We start from the raw sequence: 19115 nt of genomic DNA, 5'->3' as shown, positions 1-19115 counted from the left end.
GCAGATACCTCAAAGAGTATTTACTAATAATGTTTAATGTTTTCTTTTTTCCCGGTGGGAGTCAATCTCCTACTGTAGTTCATGGGGAACACCCCTATAAAAAAGACTTGTTCCGCCTTATCGATCTGCCTTTAAAACCGTGGAAATGATGACCCATATTCAAACCCCCACCCTTCTAATAAATATTTGATGGGTCCGTTTTTTTTTCAGGGATAAATATCGTTTTCGAAAGATTATTTTACTATTATTAAACTCAAATGTAAAAAATGGAGTTGAAAGAGGGAGTAGTAGTCTTCCTTTACATGTAAGAGTTCCTACGGTCAAACGGCTCATAATAACAAACTGTAAGTAAAAAGCCACTCTTATCAATAGAAACCGATACTCTAAAAAGCTTTGGTTACAGGTTATGCAACAATAAAATACACTATCATGCTGATTCGGAACAGTGGCAACGATTCACGAAAATGTTGCACCGATTCACGAAAATGTTGCACCGATTCACGAAAATGTTGCACCGATTCACGAAAATGTTGCACCGATTCACGAAAATGTTGCACCGATTCACGAAAATGTTGCACCGATTCACGAAAATGTTGCACCGATTCACGAAAATGTTGCACCGATTCACAAAAATGTTGAGGAGCGGGGCAAGGATTTTTTTTCTACTTTTTGTTAATGAAGATACAAAAAATAGAAAGACTGAGCATGTATAACTAAAAGGGGTGAGTAAAACATAGATCTTAATTCTCTTAATTAGCAGCTAGACTAGTAACCACTATTTACTAGGTTGCAGTTACCACAGGAACAACGATTAAAATTATTTCTTGTTAATTGCAAAAGGCACTATATGCAGCAATTCCCTTAAAAATGAGCCATTAAACAGCTCTATGATGTATCAGTGTGCTGCTAGCTATGGGGAAGGAGAAACGAAAAAAAATACTTTCGATGCAGAATATCGTGGTTGCAAACCTTCCTTCGTTTTTCAAACCAATAAATTTGTCTTGTTGTTCAAGTCAAGGGACTGTAAGTTTCTTTTATAAGGTTTTCGGACAAGGCAGTTCTGGCGGTGTGCTTTGATCTGACACCCTTTTAGGAGCTTTAGCAGTACAGAGCTATTTAATAGATGTGAAAAAACGAAGCACTGGGATGACAAATACCAACGACCAGTTAGCCAGTCTCGCTGCTTTAATATAGCACATAGTTAAAATAGAAAATAGCTACAATAGAAAATAAGAAGATTTTTTCAAAGTGTAGGGGAGCGGCAATTGCCCCCCTGCAGATCCACTAATTTGCTGATTCTGAACATGCAAAATGTGACAATTCTTGAACTTGATCATTAAAAGCTAGTAACACATGAAAATTTTGCATAATTTTGGAAACAGAAATTAAACTCACCCCAAAAAGAGTACCATCTTGATGGAAACTTTGCAGTGAACATCAACATGTATGAGATAATTACAGGCACTTTTTACGAAATCTAAAACATATCCTTTTCCTAATAAAATAAGTAAACATATATATATATATACAAATGAATACAGGATGAATTGTGGAGGATGAGACCCAAGGGAACTAAAACTTCCCTGATGCTTAGGAGATAATTTATTTGGATAGTTATACTTTATTTTGAAAAGCAAATGCACTGCACTAAACGAGCTCTTTTTCTTGGAGCATTGTTATGCAAAAGTTAAGTTTGAATATGAAATAAAAACTTATTATATACCCCAATAAAATTCATGTTGGAATTAGTACTGATCATTTAATTATGGAGGTTCACAAGCTTGGAGAAGATGATCCTTTTTCAATAGAATATGTTTTCCTGAAGAATGTTAATACTAGTGATGGGATGACAGCAAAAACTTCCTAGTCAGATTCTAATGTCTATTTTATCTCGATGTTTCAATTCTAATACGATTACAGATTCTGATACAACATTTATTTTCATTGTCACTTTGTTGTTTTTTTGTTACTTTATTTACAGCACAGGCAACATTACAAAACTTCGGGTTACTGCATTACCTGATCAGCATTGGTATTACACACTCTTGTGATGCATTAATTGATTAATCTGCTTTCAGAATTTCGGGTTAAAAAATGATACTGTAATTAAAAATGACCCTCGAAACTCAAATGTGCGTCAGAAATTTCGAGTTTATTTTCATCAGTGGTAGAGCTAGGAAGACCAACAATGGACTGGGACCCCTCTTACAGGCTGTTTTTGGTTTGTGCTTTACTCGTTTTTCCCCCCATAAAAACAAACCTAAAAATATTTATTTCATAAGAAGAACCGTTTAACGTTGGTACAACGGTAAAACAAAAGAATAAACAAGATTCTTAAGCTTATTTGTAGCATGTGTACATACATACAAACGGAAGATTATCTGTAATAATTGCTTACTTACTTCTATAAAAGGTTTATTAATATAACACAATTTACAATTTGCTTATTAATTGTAATATCTGGGATTTAAAATGGGCAGCAGACATTCAATATCTTGACAGCTGGAATATTGAGACTTCTGTAATTTTCCTCAAAATATCTTGTATTTTTTGTAAACTTGTTCGTCTTTAGAAGCCGGATCTCTCTCCTAAATACTTCCTCCTCTGGGATAAAATTCTGCATACGTGCCTGTTCATAATTTTAGAAGTAATCCCATACATTAAAAAAAAATTCAATGTCTGATCTAGACACACCAGAAAAAAATTCAACAACAAAAAATATTATTGCAAAATTGAATGACAATATTTCCCAAACTTCTTGAGTAGCTGAACTCCTTAATAATAAAAACAAGTCCAATCATACAAATCATTAGATTGAAATTCAATTGACTAAATCTTTATTGTGGTCACTAATTAAACAGTACTGTAGCGTGCAAATTTGATTATCCACTCTCAGAATTAGAATAAAAAAAGAAACATTTTTCCTTTCTTTTTTTTTACAAAGACTGGAATTGCTTACAGAATCCAGAAAATCTACTTAAAGTCTGTTTCCAAGCCATTGAAAAACCTCAAATTCCAATATTCCAATTCACCTCCTCTTTACTTGTAACACTATAAAAACAAAACAACTTTCTGATCAGTTGAGCAAGATTAAAACAGTGTGATTCAAAAGATTCAAAAGTGCGACTCAGGAAAGGAAAATACCTTTTTGATCAATAATTCGGTGGGTGAAAACTAATGGTAAAAAATAGCTTTATTAGCCATGCTATCAATTTTCATCAAACACTACCCCTTTTTGAATGACCAGTTAATGTCTTTTTAAACCCAATCTTTCAAAAAACTAATGCCTTCGTATCCAATATTCATAGTGCTTGAACTGAGATCAAACATCCTGTTGAATAATAGTAAAAAAAAAAATGTCCTTTCCCTTTTGTTCTTATTTTAGAGAAAATGACCAAGCAACGTGTGTCACACATATTACTAAGATGTAAGTAACAAACTATAACACTCTGGGATAGGTGTACTATCAAACCTTGATGTGGGGTATATTCTAAATAAAAAAAAATGTACCTATTTTGTTTTTACTTTATTATTGGGGAAGACAGAAGGCTCAATATTTTCAAAAATGTCCAGAAGAATAACTTGTTGAATAATTAAGAAGTTACCCAACCCCTCCCTCGCCCTCAAAGAATATGTTAGTTGATAGTTAAAATGTAGAAAAATTATTTTAAGAACAGTAAAATATCCCAAATAAGGGTAATTCACCTCCTCCCCTACAGGCTTAAGTTATTAGGTTATCAACGAGCTAAATCAAATTCTAGAGTAATAATAAAACACTTTTCTAGAGTAATAATAAAACACTTTACTAACTTAAAACTCAGAAGAAGTTCACTCAAGATTTAAGAAATTGTCATCCCTCATATGGTCTTACTCATGCAAATCCCACAACACAATCTAAACATCTATTACACCTGAATTTACTACATTCAAAAGTTAGATTTGAAGTTAAGTAAAAACTAAACACTAAAATACACATAAAACAAAGTTATTTTTTACCTTAAGCTCTTCTAAAGTGAATCCACGGCCAGCCCTGACCCTAATGTTATATCTGAAAGTTGGACATCTAACAACTGGTCTGATGGGACCAGCTGCTGGCCTAGGAAAGATCCGTTTGGCCTTTTCGACTCTGCGTGCCTTCCTTTTAAGCTTCTTAGCAGGTTGGTTGAACCAGGTTTTAACTCGTGTATCCCAGTCCTTGTGAAAATGGCCATTTGGTATCATATTATTTCCCTTACCCATGGCGGCAGATTACTACAAAAAAAAACAGGAATAGCAGATAATTTTAACTGCATTAAATTACTTTACAAAATACTATAGTTAAAAATAAGCCAAAAGATAATGAATGATGAGAAAAAAATTGAGTAAAGACATAGTGTTCTGAGCATTACTTGAAATTTTCAAAAGGAGACAAAAAAGAATGGGACACCAAGCCCTCATGACCACCACTTGTTTCATATAATTCATACGATTAGCAAATTTATATGAAAAGAGGTTTAGTTAGGAGTCTGATGCTACTCGTCCTACCCAATCAATTTGCACACTCCATCCAAAATTGACCTTGAGCAACAATTTCAACTCTAGACTATTGAAAATAGTCTTTTTGATCAACTTATCTGTGGTCATTGTTAAAAAGTGGTTATTAACTGTATCTCCCAAGCTACTCTTTGTGTAAAGACATGTCTCTTTGTTGAAACACCATGGTATATTTAATTTGTATTTATTTAAAATTTAGAATCAACAACAGAGCCAAAAATATCCAACATCAGAACTTCATTTTGACTCTTAAGTGCAAATTAAAATGAAGAAGACAAAATATTAAAAGTCAGCTCCGATCCTTTTAAGGCCAGACTTTACATCAAGTGGAAGAATTATTTGGAACTCCATGAATCATTGCTTTGTCAGTAATCTTTGTCATCATGACTATTTTGTTGCTTAGAATAAGAGATATTTAGATTGCCCTCAGGTACAATGCTTGAAAATTAATTTAACAATTGGTCTGGATAATGGTAGAACTAACTTCTCTGCTGTCTTAAATTGTGTTCTACAAAAAAATGCAGCTGACAGGCTGAACTCAGCCCTGTTCTTAGGCAGTTACAATTTGTTCAAAATGCAGTCATGACTGAAAAGTGATTTAATTTGTATTACCCCAGTAGAAATCATAAAAATTCGTGCATGGGAGTTGCTTGATATGTTACAAAATAATTAAGCTGTATAAATGAAGCTTTTAGCAATGGATCTAAAAACCGCGTTAGAGCCATGGAATGTGTTCCTGAAGTACCAATACCCTACCCCCTAAGCACATATTACGTGAGCCTCAACTTTTTTTTTACTATTTTAATCTACCTTAATCTCTCTTTAGCAAGATAAGGCAGATAAACCTTCTTTCTAGAGGTAACTGAAGATTTAACTGCCTACTCAGAGGCATTTCTTCAAAATGACCAGCTGATGATGGACAAAAATCTCTTGAAAGCGTTAACTGAACTGGCAATAATTTTAAGTTCAACCAACTATTCCATGCTCAGACGGCTTCTCAAGTGAAATTAAATAAAAAGCAAGCTTTAACTGAAAGAAAGAAGCAATATTAAAACTCATAACGAACAGAAATTATTCATTGTATCAAAGGGGCTGTCCCCTCCTCAACACCTCGCACTTTACTCTAAAGTTATTTAATGTTTTAAAATGTAGAGTTTTGACAAAGAGTTAACTTTAGCATAAGGAGGAGGGGAAAGACCCTTTCATGTACAGAATAATTTCTATTCATTTTAAGTTTTAATTTTGCTTCTTGCTTTCAGTTAGAAAACTTTTTTTTTTTACTTAATTTCTGAACGTTTTTCTAATGCAGGTTTGAATTTGGCTCACCATACATGACAAATTAAAATGAAATTTGCGTATGGATTTTCGCAGATTTTTTCCATATATGAAAGGTTGCCCCCTCCTCAATACCTTGCTCTTTAAACTAAAGCTGTTAGCATTAAAAAAAACTTCCTATTCTAATTAAATGGCCCCATGTTTCAGTAGCCATTCTTCAAAAATTGGGACAAACAGTCAAACTTTCGCGTAAAGAACAAGGTATTGAGGAGGTTACCCTTCATATACGGAATAATTTCTGTTCAATAAGTTTGAATGTTGCTCCCTACTTTCAGTAGAAAAAAATGTTTTTTTATTTAATTACAATAACAAATACAATAATATACAATAACAAATATTTTTTAAATCCCAATAACAAATACTATACGCCTCTCCCCATGGATTGCAGGGGTCATTTTACACCTAAAGACATCATTATTTGATCTTTCAACTATAACGAACAAAATTGTTATCTTAAAACTTTGTTCAGAGAACTTTGGTAAGAAAAATGGGGTGTAAGGGGGCGAGTTGCCGTCCAATCTTTTGACGATTTAAAAAGGGCACTAGAGTTTTTAATTTCTGTTCAAATGCACCCTCTCCCAGAACCAATGGTCTTCTAGAACCATATATTTTATCCCCCCCCCCTAATGTAAAAATATACAGCCCAAACTTGTTTCTAAAGTATTATATTTTTACTGTACTTTGGTATATCTCATTAGGATTTAGCATCAGAGAAACATATTAAGGGGGCGAGTTGCCCTCCAATCTTTTGACGATTTAAAAAGGGCACTAGAGTTTTTAATTTCTCTTCAAATGCACCCTCTCCCAGAAAAAATGGTCTTCTAGAACCATATATTTTATCTCCCCCCCCCCTAATGTAAAAATATACAGCCCAAACTTGTTTCTAAAGTATTATATTTTTACTGTACTTTGGTATATCTCATTAGGATTTAGCATCAGAGAAACATATTAGAAGAACATTAGGTAGGATGCATATCAGACAAGTACCCTTGGAACTTCTACACCAAGGTTCTCTGGTATGCTGAATATGACTTTGTGATTTTCATTAAAGGCAAATTTTCTCAAACTTGTAACTTTTGATGGGTAACACTAAACTTGATGATTCTTATATATTTGGAATCAACATAATAAGCTGATTCTTTTGATATAACTACTGATATTAAATTTCCATTTTTAGATTTTGGTTATTATTGAGCTGAGTTGCTCCTTACTTACAGTTTCTTACCCCAAACTATTTGAAAAAAATCTATTCAGTTGTGACTAAAACCTTTTCTGTATCTTCTTGAAAGACCCCTAGTGATGCTTGACTGCCCAGGTGTAAAAATATCATTATGAGAACTCATACTGGCATTGATCCATGTGCCATAATAATATCAACCCTTTTTCTTATGTAGGTCATAGTGGGCAGTTTTATTTTTCCAAGTCTTTCATCATACTGTAGGTACTTGTGTTTGATACAGTTTTGTCGCAAAATGCTGCAATTCAATTAAGTGTTGGAATATCAAACACTACATTATGCACTGAATATGCTGAAGCTAAGGGCACATACTAGACACCCTGCTGGGGGGGGGGGGGGGTAATGTAGGCATAACCAATATAAGTTAAACCTGAAGAAGAATAGCCTTCCATATCTTCAATATAGAAACCTTGGTATTCTCCCTACTGGAGAACATCAAACCTCACAGTTGAATATTCCCATGAGAAAAAATAAAAAGTCCTGTCATTTCTATTCTCTATACATTTCGGAAAAATTACACAGGCATATATATTGAAAGACTCATCTTTAATTTGCTACTGCATGAGTATAACAACTATGAGCAAACTGATTGAATAATGAAATGACTATATAAAACTACAAGTAGGAACCAGCCAGAGACTTTGTAACTGCTGAACCTTCAGGAACTAGTCAATATTGTTACCTTAAATAGTTGTGATTTATCCAACTAGCAATACCAGTAACAGTTCTACTGAGAAACACCCAATAAAACCCCTGTAAATCAACTCTTGCACAGCCAAGCCACCAAAAACCAGTTCTAAAATAGATTGTCTTTTTTGTCCTTTCTTCCTCTTCTTGAGCCTATGGGCTTTCTATTCAAGATTATTTACCCCTCTTCTTGTTTCTCCATCTTAAAATGGAGTGTCAATCTGTGAGTGTTTGATACTGTTTATATGCCTTATAGTAAGCACTTCCTTTTCAAGTTTTCCCACGAGATCTCACATTTTCTTAGGATGTATTATGGAAAAAAATGTTTCATTTTCTCCTGATTTTCATGGCTTTGGAATTATTTGCATTTGTTTTCTCATGTTGTTAAGCCTTGATTCAAAAGTCAAAATAATTCCTAATTTACATATTAAAGGTATTATCAGTGAAATTACATTATCCATATGTTTTTTCATCCAGTTTTTCATCCAGTATTTTTTTTTAATCCAGTATTTTATTATAGAATTATCCTCCATCTCAACCTATTCAAAGCCCCCCTCTTTACAACCTCCCAAGAAGTTTCAATACATCATTTCCTTACTCACAGCCTCCTCCTGTACCATTCTGGAACAACCTACTTTTTCATTTGGCCCTAGATGGTTGGCTGAAAAGAATGATTTTTGACAGTCTGCCATCCTTCATCTGGAGGATGTATCCTAGCCTTCTAAACCTTTCTCTCATAACACCCTTGAAAGAGAAATTTAACCAAATTTTTGTGTGCAGCTTACTGTTTGAAACAAAGTCAGTCAGACATATACACAAAAGAATTTTAAGACAAAACAAAAAAATCCTCCTCCACCTTTTGCAGTGCCCACGTTTCAGTACCATACTTTACCACTATAGCTTCCAACATTCTAATCTTAGTTCATAGACTTATCTTTCGATTCTTCCAAATTTCTTAAACTGCAGAAAAACACCCTAGGCCTTGTATATTCTTCTTTTAACATCTTCACTGCTTACACCATGTTTAATAATACTACCTAGGTAAGTAAAGCTATCCAGCAGGTGTGTAAAAAGTTCCAAAGCTACCAGTAGCAGAATTTGACAGAATTCGAAAAGCTGCCAATACTTAAGCAGTTGACAGATCCAATTGATCCATCTTCCTTTTACCCAACATTGCCTCTTCACCTTTACTTATTCCTAGTCTTGGCAACTTAGTCTTCATTACATCAATTTTTAAATCTATTTTTGCATCCTGACCTCTCACAACGTCAAGCATTCATTCATTTTTGCTAGCATTTTATCAAGAACATTCAAATTAACTGCATTGAAATACATCATTCTAATGTATTTATCTGGTATGCCATACAAGGATGAGGCCTTCACCAAAGCTCTTCTACTAGCTGAATCAAATGTTTGTTCACAATCTTTAAAACTGAGAACTAAAGGAATCTCATGGCTTGGGCACTTCTCAATTATTGATCTAAAGATGAAAATTTTATCAATGCAACCTCTCCTCTTCCTAAAACAAAACTTCATAAAGGGGAAAACCCCAGAGCTTGGCCAGTAGTTAACCTTGGAAAGATATCCTGATTAAAAAGTATCTTTTGTATACATAGACAATGGGCTCCTAATCTTGGACATGATCTATACATGAGGTATGACAATAGACTCTAGGAAAGTGATAGCAGAGATACAATGTCGGTTTACATTCCATGGAATCATGTAACTATTTTCAGTTCTTTAGACCACATTGTTGTGAGTGTAGCTCTGATTTAGTACTAGTCTTTTAACTGGTAAAATTGGGTATTCTATGTATTTTATTGGAATTTTACAGACCCCCATAAAATTGGTATTTTACCTATTTTATGTAATTTACTTGTTTTACATATTTTACTGGTGTTTTGCATATTTTACAAGGGCTTGCAATTTTCAAAGCACATAAATGCAAAGAGGCTGGCAGAAATAGATTGGATATGATTTTGTTTTGTGTATAGCTGTATTACTTGATTTAAAATAATGTCTGTGTGACTTCAGTCTCAAATTATCAAAACAACAGTGTATTATAGTACAGGTAATTATAATTTTAAAATGGTAAAATATTAGCTTTAATAAAATTATATAATTATATTTGTTCTCTGAACTGTTGAAGATAGAAAGCACTGCAAGCAGATTAACATTTGACAAACAAGAAAAAAATGATAAAATTAAAAAGCTAAGAAAACAATACTAATGCCACCTAGAGGACAAAAAAAGAAGCAAAAATAACAGAGGCAGATATCTTGTCAGGGACTTCTGCCCAGTCATCTTCAGTGCTAAAAAAGAGAAGCAAAACTAACCTTTTGAAGTAACTAACAGAGCAGAAGAAAGATCAAATCAAACAAACTAAAAACTTAAGCCAGAATAACTGAAAGACTATTCACCAATTAAATTCAGGAAGAATTTTCTGGTTAGTGATTGACTTAGCTTGTAAACTGACCTAAATTTCAGTAAAAGTGTTGTCAGATGATCTCAAGTTAAACTGGAGAAAACATTAATTTAATCCTTCAATTTCAAGGTATTGTAAATTGAGTTTATAGGGGGTGGGCAAAGCAGAATCAATATTCTCATTTATTTTAAATTTTGTGACTCAAAGAAATCTTGTGTTCATCCTGTCTTTCCCCTGGGTGCTAGCATTTATCTCCACCCCTGAAAATACCCCCACAAAATATCCCCCCCTCTCCCATGGGAATTTTCCCCTTGGATAATCAGGGATCTTCCTTAGACGGCAATTTGAAATTTCTACTGTCCTGTTCAAGTAAGGGGCAATCATATAGAATTGCCTATAGTAAAGATGCATTAGGGTTCAATGTATCAGTATTTGTTCATTATTTTTTCCCAGAGGCACTTCATGTGGAAGGAGTAGTCAGATAAACTTTGGAGGGGGCTCAGTCAATTGGAAATTCCAGTGCCCTTTTTTAAGATTTAACCTGCTTTCCAACCAATTGCTACCAAACAGGGATGTATCCAGGATTTTTTATTGGGGGTTTCCATTTTTTTTTTTTTTGGGGGGGGGGGGGGTCAAAACCCCCTGGATATGGCCTTACTATCAAATGAGTTGTTACTGACTACAGTGTCTTAGAAAAATTTCTATTCTAGTTTAATGGTTTTTGTGTTTCAGTGGCTGTTTTGAAAGAATCTTCAGATAAATAGAGAATTCGTTCTAAAGGAAAGACAATGGAAGGGTGGGGTAGAAATTAATATAATCCTCAGGGCTGTATCCAGGAATTTTGTTTGAGGGGGATTCACCAACATACACAGTCACCTGAATCACAATCTAAGTCTGAAGGAGAGGAGCTAGATTTGCAAGCAAATCCTGTTGAAGACAGTCTTAGTGACTGAATGTTCTGCTATTATGATCCAGTGCTTAGTTAATCAAAGTTATCAAAGTGTTACAAACCTCTTTTTTACTTGTATTTGGTGCTTTTACAAATAAAAGAAAATATAGCATGCATTTGATATGAGGAATGTGGCTCATAAAGCTATTTAAATATGAAAGGCTGTTAGAGCAACATTTCTTAGGTTTAAATGAAGGGAAAATCACTAGTATGATTTTACTCTCAAATAAGGGTTTTTTTTTACAAAATGGATATACAAAATCAGGTGCTGACCATTTGCTGAGGTATTACCCTAAGCAAAAAGTTACCAAAGGGATAAACTAGACTGTTTAATTAAACTGATGAAACTCTAGATGAAGGGGCATTGCCTACTTGAAGCCTAGGAAAATCAGAATCATCAAAAAATTTTGTTAAAAGCTGCAAGTGATGCTTAATAAGAAATGCTCAACTGGTCTTGCAGCAACAGGGAAACTCCAAAACACTAATTTTACCCTGTATTTCTTAGGGAGTACCTTATTTTGCCAATCTTACCTTATATTACTTATCAAGTTTTCATTTTATGGTAATTTTACAACACCATTTAAAACAAAGTGTTTTGCTATTGTGATGATAATTGATGAGACAAGTTTTGATGAAATTCCTTATCAAAGTGGGGAAAACAAACTCTAGAATTCTCCAAATGATGAAACCAGATTAAAAAAAAAACATGTTCTGAAAAGAAGTTTATTCTTCAAGCAGATGACAAGGTCTAGAGAGGGGAGGAACTCAGGATCAAGGTTAATTAGCAAAATCATGGCTATGTGGGTTGTTTTTTTAATCATGTGAAACTGCTCCAAGAATGGGTTTCCCCAGGGTCAGACACTTAATTCCGCTTTCTACCTGAGAGTCATAGAGATTACTGCATGAAAGAATTTGCAAAAATAGGCCCTAAATCAGTTCTGGGCACAGCATGAATAGTGCAAAGTTGCCAAATGCCAAATTTCTATAACACCACAGATTACATTAGCTCAGCCGTTTTTTTCAGGGAGCAATATCAAATAATCAAGAGGCTGTATTGGTGCTGGTTCAATTTTAATCCTTAAACTGTTGGGGATAGTAGAAGCAGCCATTGTGTAAATTTACTAAATTGTTTTGTTTGCGGATTTTTGGAGATAGTCTGTTCAGAAGGGAGTGATATCAAATAAGAAGAGCTGCATTGCTACTAGCAGGATTTTAATTTTTAAACTACTGGGATTAGGTGATTTGAGTATCACCACTTCCCATAGGTTCTGTCTAAAATAAGATTTCATGAAATAATGGTTGCATAAAAAAAGGATGCAGCCTAAATGTGATAGCAAACAGAAGCTAGTCAGCCCAAAAAAGTCCCAAGATTTCTATGCTGGCTGTAAATATGGTCTTGAGCCAGATTCAAAGGCAGCCTTATTTGATGGGTATAAATAATGGCTATGCACGGAATGCTTAAAAAATGCCAAGCTCTGAACATGAACTTTTCACAAAAATGTCTACCATTAGAGACATGCAGTGCAGAAAATGCTTGCTGAATTTAATTGGCAAACATTCTTTAAGTTATTCTGGCTAATTTTTTTGGTTTATTTGATCTTTCTTCTGCTCTGGAGACCTACTAAATGCAGGTAACTTCAACCTGCCTAACATAACCTGGAAACACCAGTTTCCCTATGTCTATTAAACTTTCTAATTTATTGAAGCAGCATTTTGTCTCAGTTTTCATCACTGAACTTGATGGCCCCTTACCTTCCCCACCAGATTATAATATAAAAACCCAATGGAAAGTACCATGGTATCATCTACAAAGGTCCTTAAACATTAAAAAGTTGAATGCAAATAAGTCACCATAGCCTGATAATATACACCCCAGGCAACTAAAAGAAATTGCAGAAGTGATAGCAGATCCCCTTTCAAGAATCTTCCCAACATCACTTACCACTAGAGAGCTCCCACCAGACTGGAAAGTAGTCAACATAACTCTAGTATTCAAAAAAGGTGACTGCACCAAGCCTGAAAATTATCAACCTATCAGCCTAACCCTAGTTGTGGTTAAGATGCTTGAATGTATAGTTATTGATTCACAGCTTAAACATTAAACCATTAACAAGTTCTTGTCACCCAAGCAGCATGGATTCCAGTTGGGGGAAATCAATCAAAACAAACTTGTTGGAATAATATGAAATAATCACAAACCTAATATGACTAAGGATATCCAGTTTACCTACTGCTGCTGGACTTTGTCAAAGTGCCCTGTAGTCAACTGCTCTCAAAATTATCTGCTGCTGGTATCAACTCATTCCTGATAGCCTGACTTATGAATTTACTCACTAACTGCAAACAGAAAGTCTGTTTATATGAGACAGGTGACCAGCCAATCTACTCTGATGAGGACTTAGTTATGAGTGGGGTACTGCAGGGAACTGTATTATGCCCAATCCATTTCCTGATGTCAACAATATTTTCAATCATGTGGATAACAATATACATGTTTGCTAATGATGCCAAACTTTTTGGCATTGCTAACCCTCATAAAATCGAACACAATCCAGACAGGCTACAAAATGGGACTCAAGACTGGCTTCTCCAATCCAATACAAGCAAATGCTGTATTTAGCATCTTGGACTTAATAACCCAATGGTTACCTATTCAATTTTAAATCCACTTAATCTCACCCTTTTTTATAACCTAAAGTGGTTTAGTTAAAGTTCCAATTGTTCTGCCCATCTCACTTTAGCTCTTTCTGTATCACAAATTCAGATTGCATCTTTAACTGGGACAAGTCCAGACTGACTGTCCCCTCCTAATTTTGGTGTAAATGTGTGACTATTCTACTACATAAGGAGATATGTTAAGAATACACAGGGATGGATATAGAAAAAAGTCTTGAGGGCACCAGACAAAGGGCATTAATGTGATTCTAGTGTAATGATAGGTGGGGGTGTAGATATTAGGACTTTGTCCTAGGAAAATAGTATTCTACCCTGCATCTTGCTACTGTCAGGCAGCTCAATAAGATTGGACATGTGATTTAACTCTCACAAACCCTAATCAGAAAACTCAAATATCCAAAACATTTCCCCAAACCTCCTTTGTAATATGTCTTCCATCCCATGACCTACCCTTATCATATCCCATCAACAACTCCCAGAAACCATACCCTAAATTGATTGGCTCTTAAGAATAAGACAAATCTGCCAAAAAAAGAAAACATAATCTGAAGACAAAGATCTAGCAAGCAAGTTTAATTATATGATTAATTTTTCCTGAAAATAAAGTTTATCTTGTAATTTTATGACAAAATGATTGCAATGATGCAATGAAATGATGCTGATCTTTCAAGCAGTTTCATGACTAAATCTCTAACAGATCAAGAGCAAAATCTTGGGTGACTTGTGGACTTCAAGTCAATATTGTGACTTGAAGTGGACACCAAACTGACAAGTTTATTTAAAAAAAGGATTAAAAAAGAAAAAAGGATGGAATAAGGGTGCCAGAAGCATCTTGGGGGGAGGGCCACCCCCTATAGCCCCTAGGATCTGTTCCTTGCCTAAATTATTTTTAACTCTTTCATTCATCAAATTTCAACCAAATTACCAATATTGTTAAAATAAATAGATAGATTTATTCACGCAGAAGGCCAATTGGGTCATTTGCTATTTAATTAGTCACAAAACCAAAATTAAGGATTTTTTTTTTAGGGTGGAGGTGGTTTATTATTAGTCAAAACTTATCTTTTGATTTCTGAATATTTTACCAAAATATCTAGAAATATCCTCCAATCCCCTTGCAGATCCAGCCATCAGCCTTTGTCTCTTATGTGTTCTATGCTCATGTCCAGATTTTTATTTTTATCCATTCTGAACTTTTAGCTAAAAACCTTATTTTTCAATCTGTCATTGTGAATAAACAAATAGTTATGACTTCTGGTACTGAATGTTTAACACAAAGAAAAACTTGTTTATTTTCAACATGAGTTTCCATTTTGTAAAATAGGGAAAACACAGCACCAATCAAAGATCTTTATGCCAATTTTGCAGATATATACCAAACTGGCTGAAGATAAATAGTTTTTATTTGTTGTAAGTTTCAACTTTGCTATTTACAATCATGGGAAAGCTTTGCCTTTTGTTATTAATTGGGTATACCAGCTACAAATAATTGATCAAATTGACAAGTTTACTTGAAAAAAAAGAAAAAGAACAGAATGTGAATGAGGGCACCAGAAAAATCTTCAAAATGTCAGCAAATTCAGGTTGTAAGACAAAGTTGTTTTAGGCCACAATTAAATTTTGGCACAAGGATGATGACAGTATTAATTTTTTCAAGTGTGCTTTTTATTTATTGTTAATCACTAAGTTAGAATATTTTAATTAATTATGAATATTGCTAACATTAATTATGCTAATTATTGAGTCAAAATTAAGTCAAGATTAGTAATAATTTCTATACAAACCTAAGGTTGATATGTTCTTAATATTTCTTAAATTTGTACTGTGGATATTTAAATCAAAAATACACTTCTCAATTTTTTGACTTTTCCTCTTTTTTTTTTCACATCTTTTAGAAGATATTAATTTTATCACTGCTGCAAATGAATTGGAAAAAAAGAAATATGCTATTCATTTGAAATATGATGCTCTAATACATCTTTTTTTGTATTTCCGAATGTCTTCTATTCTCAGGGCTCATGGTGTGTTGCCAATTGAAGTAATTTTTCCCCATTGTAAGACCCCCTGTTTGCACTTTACTTCCTCACCAAATAATATTTGGATGCATAACAACTCAGTAGCAATCCCAAAAACAAGAGGAAAGAATGCAACTTCTCTGTAAGTGATGGGAAGGGAAGTTTCCTACATGGCATTAGACTTCCACCAAACAAAGCCATCATGTTCATTACATTGTATTTGACTGATGTGTGGGAGCATTGTTCAATAATGCTAGAACTGGTGATTAGCAGAAGAACAAGTGTGGACTGGAGGTCAATGTATACTGAGGTGCTTGAGCATTGACTTGGACACCATGAATCAATAGGTGAGGGTGTTGTTGTCAAAATAGACAAAAGTGTTTCAGTATAACAGAGATATAATAGGGGGGGGAGGCCTCTTAGCCAGGTTTGGGTATTTGGAAGAATTGAAATGGTGAGCAAGAGGAAATTTATAATTCCTGTCTTAGATGGTGGTGAGACTCTTAGAAGGGATAAAGAAACTCTAATTACTCTCATTCAAAGATACATAAGGCCAGGTTCAATAATTGTGAGCATCTACTGGGCAGCATACTCTAGTCTGTCAGATCTTGGCTTTACTCATCACCAGATAAATCATTTCAACAACTTTGTTGACCCTGATGTGACCATCCCCACCCAATTTATTGAGAAGCTATGGTGGTCTCTGAAGAAAAATTGCAAAAGGTTGGGGATGAGGAGTATGTACTTGAAGCAGTACATTGCTAAATTTCTCTTCCTTGAAACCTATGAGCCAGAAGAGCACCTACATTATTTTTTAACTGAAGCTAAAAAGCCTTACCCCCTAGGGTCAGAGCCCTCACCTTCTAGAGTAGTGGAGGCTGAAGCCAAACAAGGAGCATATTCTGATGATATTCTCATATTTGATTAAGGGGATATCTGGCTGGTTTCAGTTTCCAAGATTTTTTTACTGTAATAATAAAGCTATTTATGTTTTAACTTTAAAATTATTGTTTTATTTAAATTTTTTTCAATTTTTGTTTTCATGAAAAACATTCAACAATTTTCATGTTTTCATTTATTTCTGTAATTACTATCACAATGATGAACAAATTTTGGTGCTGAGATAATGTAGTATATTATCTTGTTGAAAACACATACTTTAATATAACATTAAGAGTCAAGGATGAAGAAAACAGCAAAATATCACAGAATTTATTTATATAGCTTAATCATGGAAAATCAGTACTTGCAAATTATACAACAAAAAAATGGTTTCATATTAAAACAGTGAGTTTGAAACAAATATTTAGTCTTTTTTAATACCTAAAAACTAGAAATATTTTGGTCATTTTCAAGACATCAAAAGGGCTTAAATTTGCTATAGAAGCAACTATTGTATTCAAAGAGAGCTTAAAAAAAGCCATTGATTGGTATGTTGACTTTACTTGTAAGTCAGAAATGTGAACAACAAAATATTTACCAGAATTAGACCTGTTGTATGCCTATTTCAGATTTTGCAAGAAGAAACTTGGAAATTAAGGCTAACTGAACCTACTTGGATTTGATGATAAAATTTTGGAGTAGAATTTGGTGAGAAATGGGACATAATTGATCCATTGACTCTTACATAGGCATTTGATTAGGCTGGTCAATATTCAGGGCACTTTTTGTAATTTAATCTGCAAAAAAGTTAGCATACTCATAATTTTGGTCCCTAAAGTTGACCATAACTTTTCAGGACCTTTTAAACTGCATTTCCAGGTGTGGAAGGAAGGTATAACCTTATGATCAAACTCATAAATTACATGTGTCTTGAATAATTAAGATGAGACTAGCCTCAAGTTGAGTTATGGCTCTAACTAGCTGGATTTGATTAAAAATTGGTCAGAAACAAGAGTATTCTAAAATTAGACATTGATAAGTCTCCCTGAGGATAGGCCTAAAGTTATATGCAGGTTATCTGCTAGGCTTGTACATAGGCCGGTAGAATTCTAGTTAATTGACTTCTTGCTATCTCAGAAAGGGTTTAGGTTAGGAAAACGAAACTTTCAGGGATGATTCTACAGACTAAAGTATGTCCCAGGAAGGTATTTTAAAGTAACTACCTCCACTCCTTCTCCCTCTAGAGGGCCTTGACCTTAGATGACCTTTAAAAGTGAGTGTGAGTGTTATAAAAGTGAAACCTTGCAAAATTGATCTTCTGCATAATTGAAGTACAATAAGATTGTTATCAGCTACATAACTTTGCTCAATTCTATTTTATAAGGTTTTGAAGATATACAAATACATTTCCTAAATTTGGAAAAAAACATTGATATGGCTCAAAATTCTACTCAAATAACAGGAAAGAACTAAAGGCAGAGAAAAAGCAGCTAGTAACAGAAAATTAAGGTAAAATGTGTGTTTTGTCAAAATTTCAATAGGTATAGACCTGTCATGTAGGCAAATTTCAGGGCCCTCAAGAGGGAGAAGGAGTGGAGGTGGGTACTTTAAAATACCTTCCTGGGACATACTTTAGCCTGTAGACCCATTCCTGAAAGTTTCATTTTCCAAACCTAAACCCTTTCCGAGATAGCAAGAAGTCAATTAACTAGAATTTTACCCATAAGCCTATTCAAGACTAAATGGGAGTGGGGTATGAGATAGTGAATAATTAGCTATAAATGGGTAAAAACTAGCGTATTCCGAGATTAGGGGCCAATACGTCTCACTGAAGAAGGTCCCGAAATTATATGTATCTTTTCTGCCATGTTCATACACTAACCTAAAGGGGCCTATATAAGAGTAAGGTAAAAAAAATAATGGAAATTTTAACTGATTGAATAGCATTTATATCCAAATTCAACAGTTAGGACTGTAATTAAATACGCTAAATTACTTAAGCGATTAAATGAGATAATTCCTACTATTTCTGTTTTTTAAACCAAAATCCAGAAATCTTTTCTTCAGTGGCCACTGTTATCGATATAAACAGAAGTGCCAAAGATTTTCAGCTGACAGTGCGATTTTTTCAACAAAAAGCTTTTCGGACTCAAAGCTGGCGGACTCAAAATGTGTCCGCTTTAAGCTATATCCGTTCTTCAATTTGCTTGTTTCTCATCAAATGTTTTCTCATAATGTCAACTTGGAAAAAATGAAAATGTTGCTTGTAGCACTAGCAGCATTAAGTCAAGTATACTTAGAAAGGTAGATCAGCATGAGGAAGCAAATAATCGTTGTGCTCTTCTCTGGTAAAAAGACAGTTGGGCATTGTCCGTG

At 34.2% G+C, this 19115-nt stretch overlaps 1 protein-coding gene across 2 annotated transcripts in view; it reads right to left on the bottom strand.

Moving 5' to 3' along the window:
- Nucleotides 1–18885, bottom strand: part of LOC136033857 (large ribosomal subunit protein eL13-like) — a 30953-nt gene extending 12068 nt beyond the window's left edge. The window contains exons 1-2 of one of the 2 annotated variants that reach the window (XM_065714822.1): nucleotides 18764–18885; nucleotides 3997–4251 (exon numbers count right to left, since the gene is read on the bottom strand). In XM_065714822.1, the coding sequence (XP_065570894.1) occupies nucleotides 3997–4239 (243 nt within the window). In that variant the 5' untranslated portion in view covers nucleotides 4240–4251; nucleotides 18764–18885. Of the gene's footprint in view, nucleotides 1–3996; nucleotides 4252–18735 lie in introns of both variants that reach the window. The other variant, XM_065714823.1, reaches the window with a different exon arrangement.
- Between the last annotated feature and the right edge of the window lie 230 nt (nucleotides 18886–19115).

This window comes from Artemia franciscana, chromosome 12 (assembly GCF_032884065.1).
Source record: "Artemia franciscana chromosome 12, ASM3288406v1, whole genome shotgun sequence".
Taxonomy (NCBI): Eukaryota; Metazoa; Arthropoda; class Branchiopoda; order Anostraca; family Artemiidae; genus Artemia; species Artemia franciscana.
This window is presented reverse-complemented; position numbering and strand designations above follow the sequence as displayed.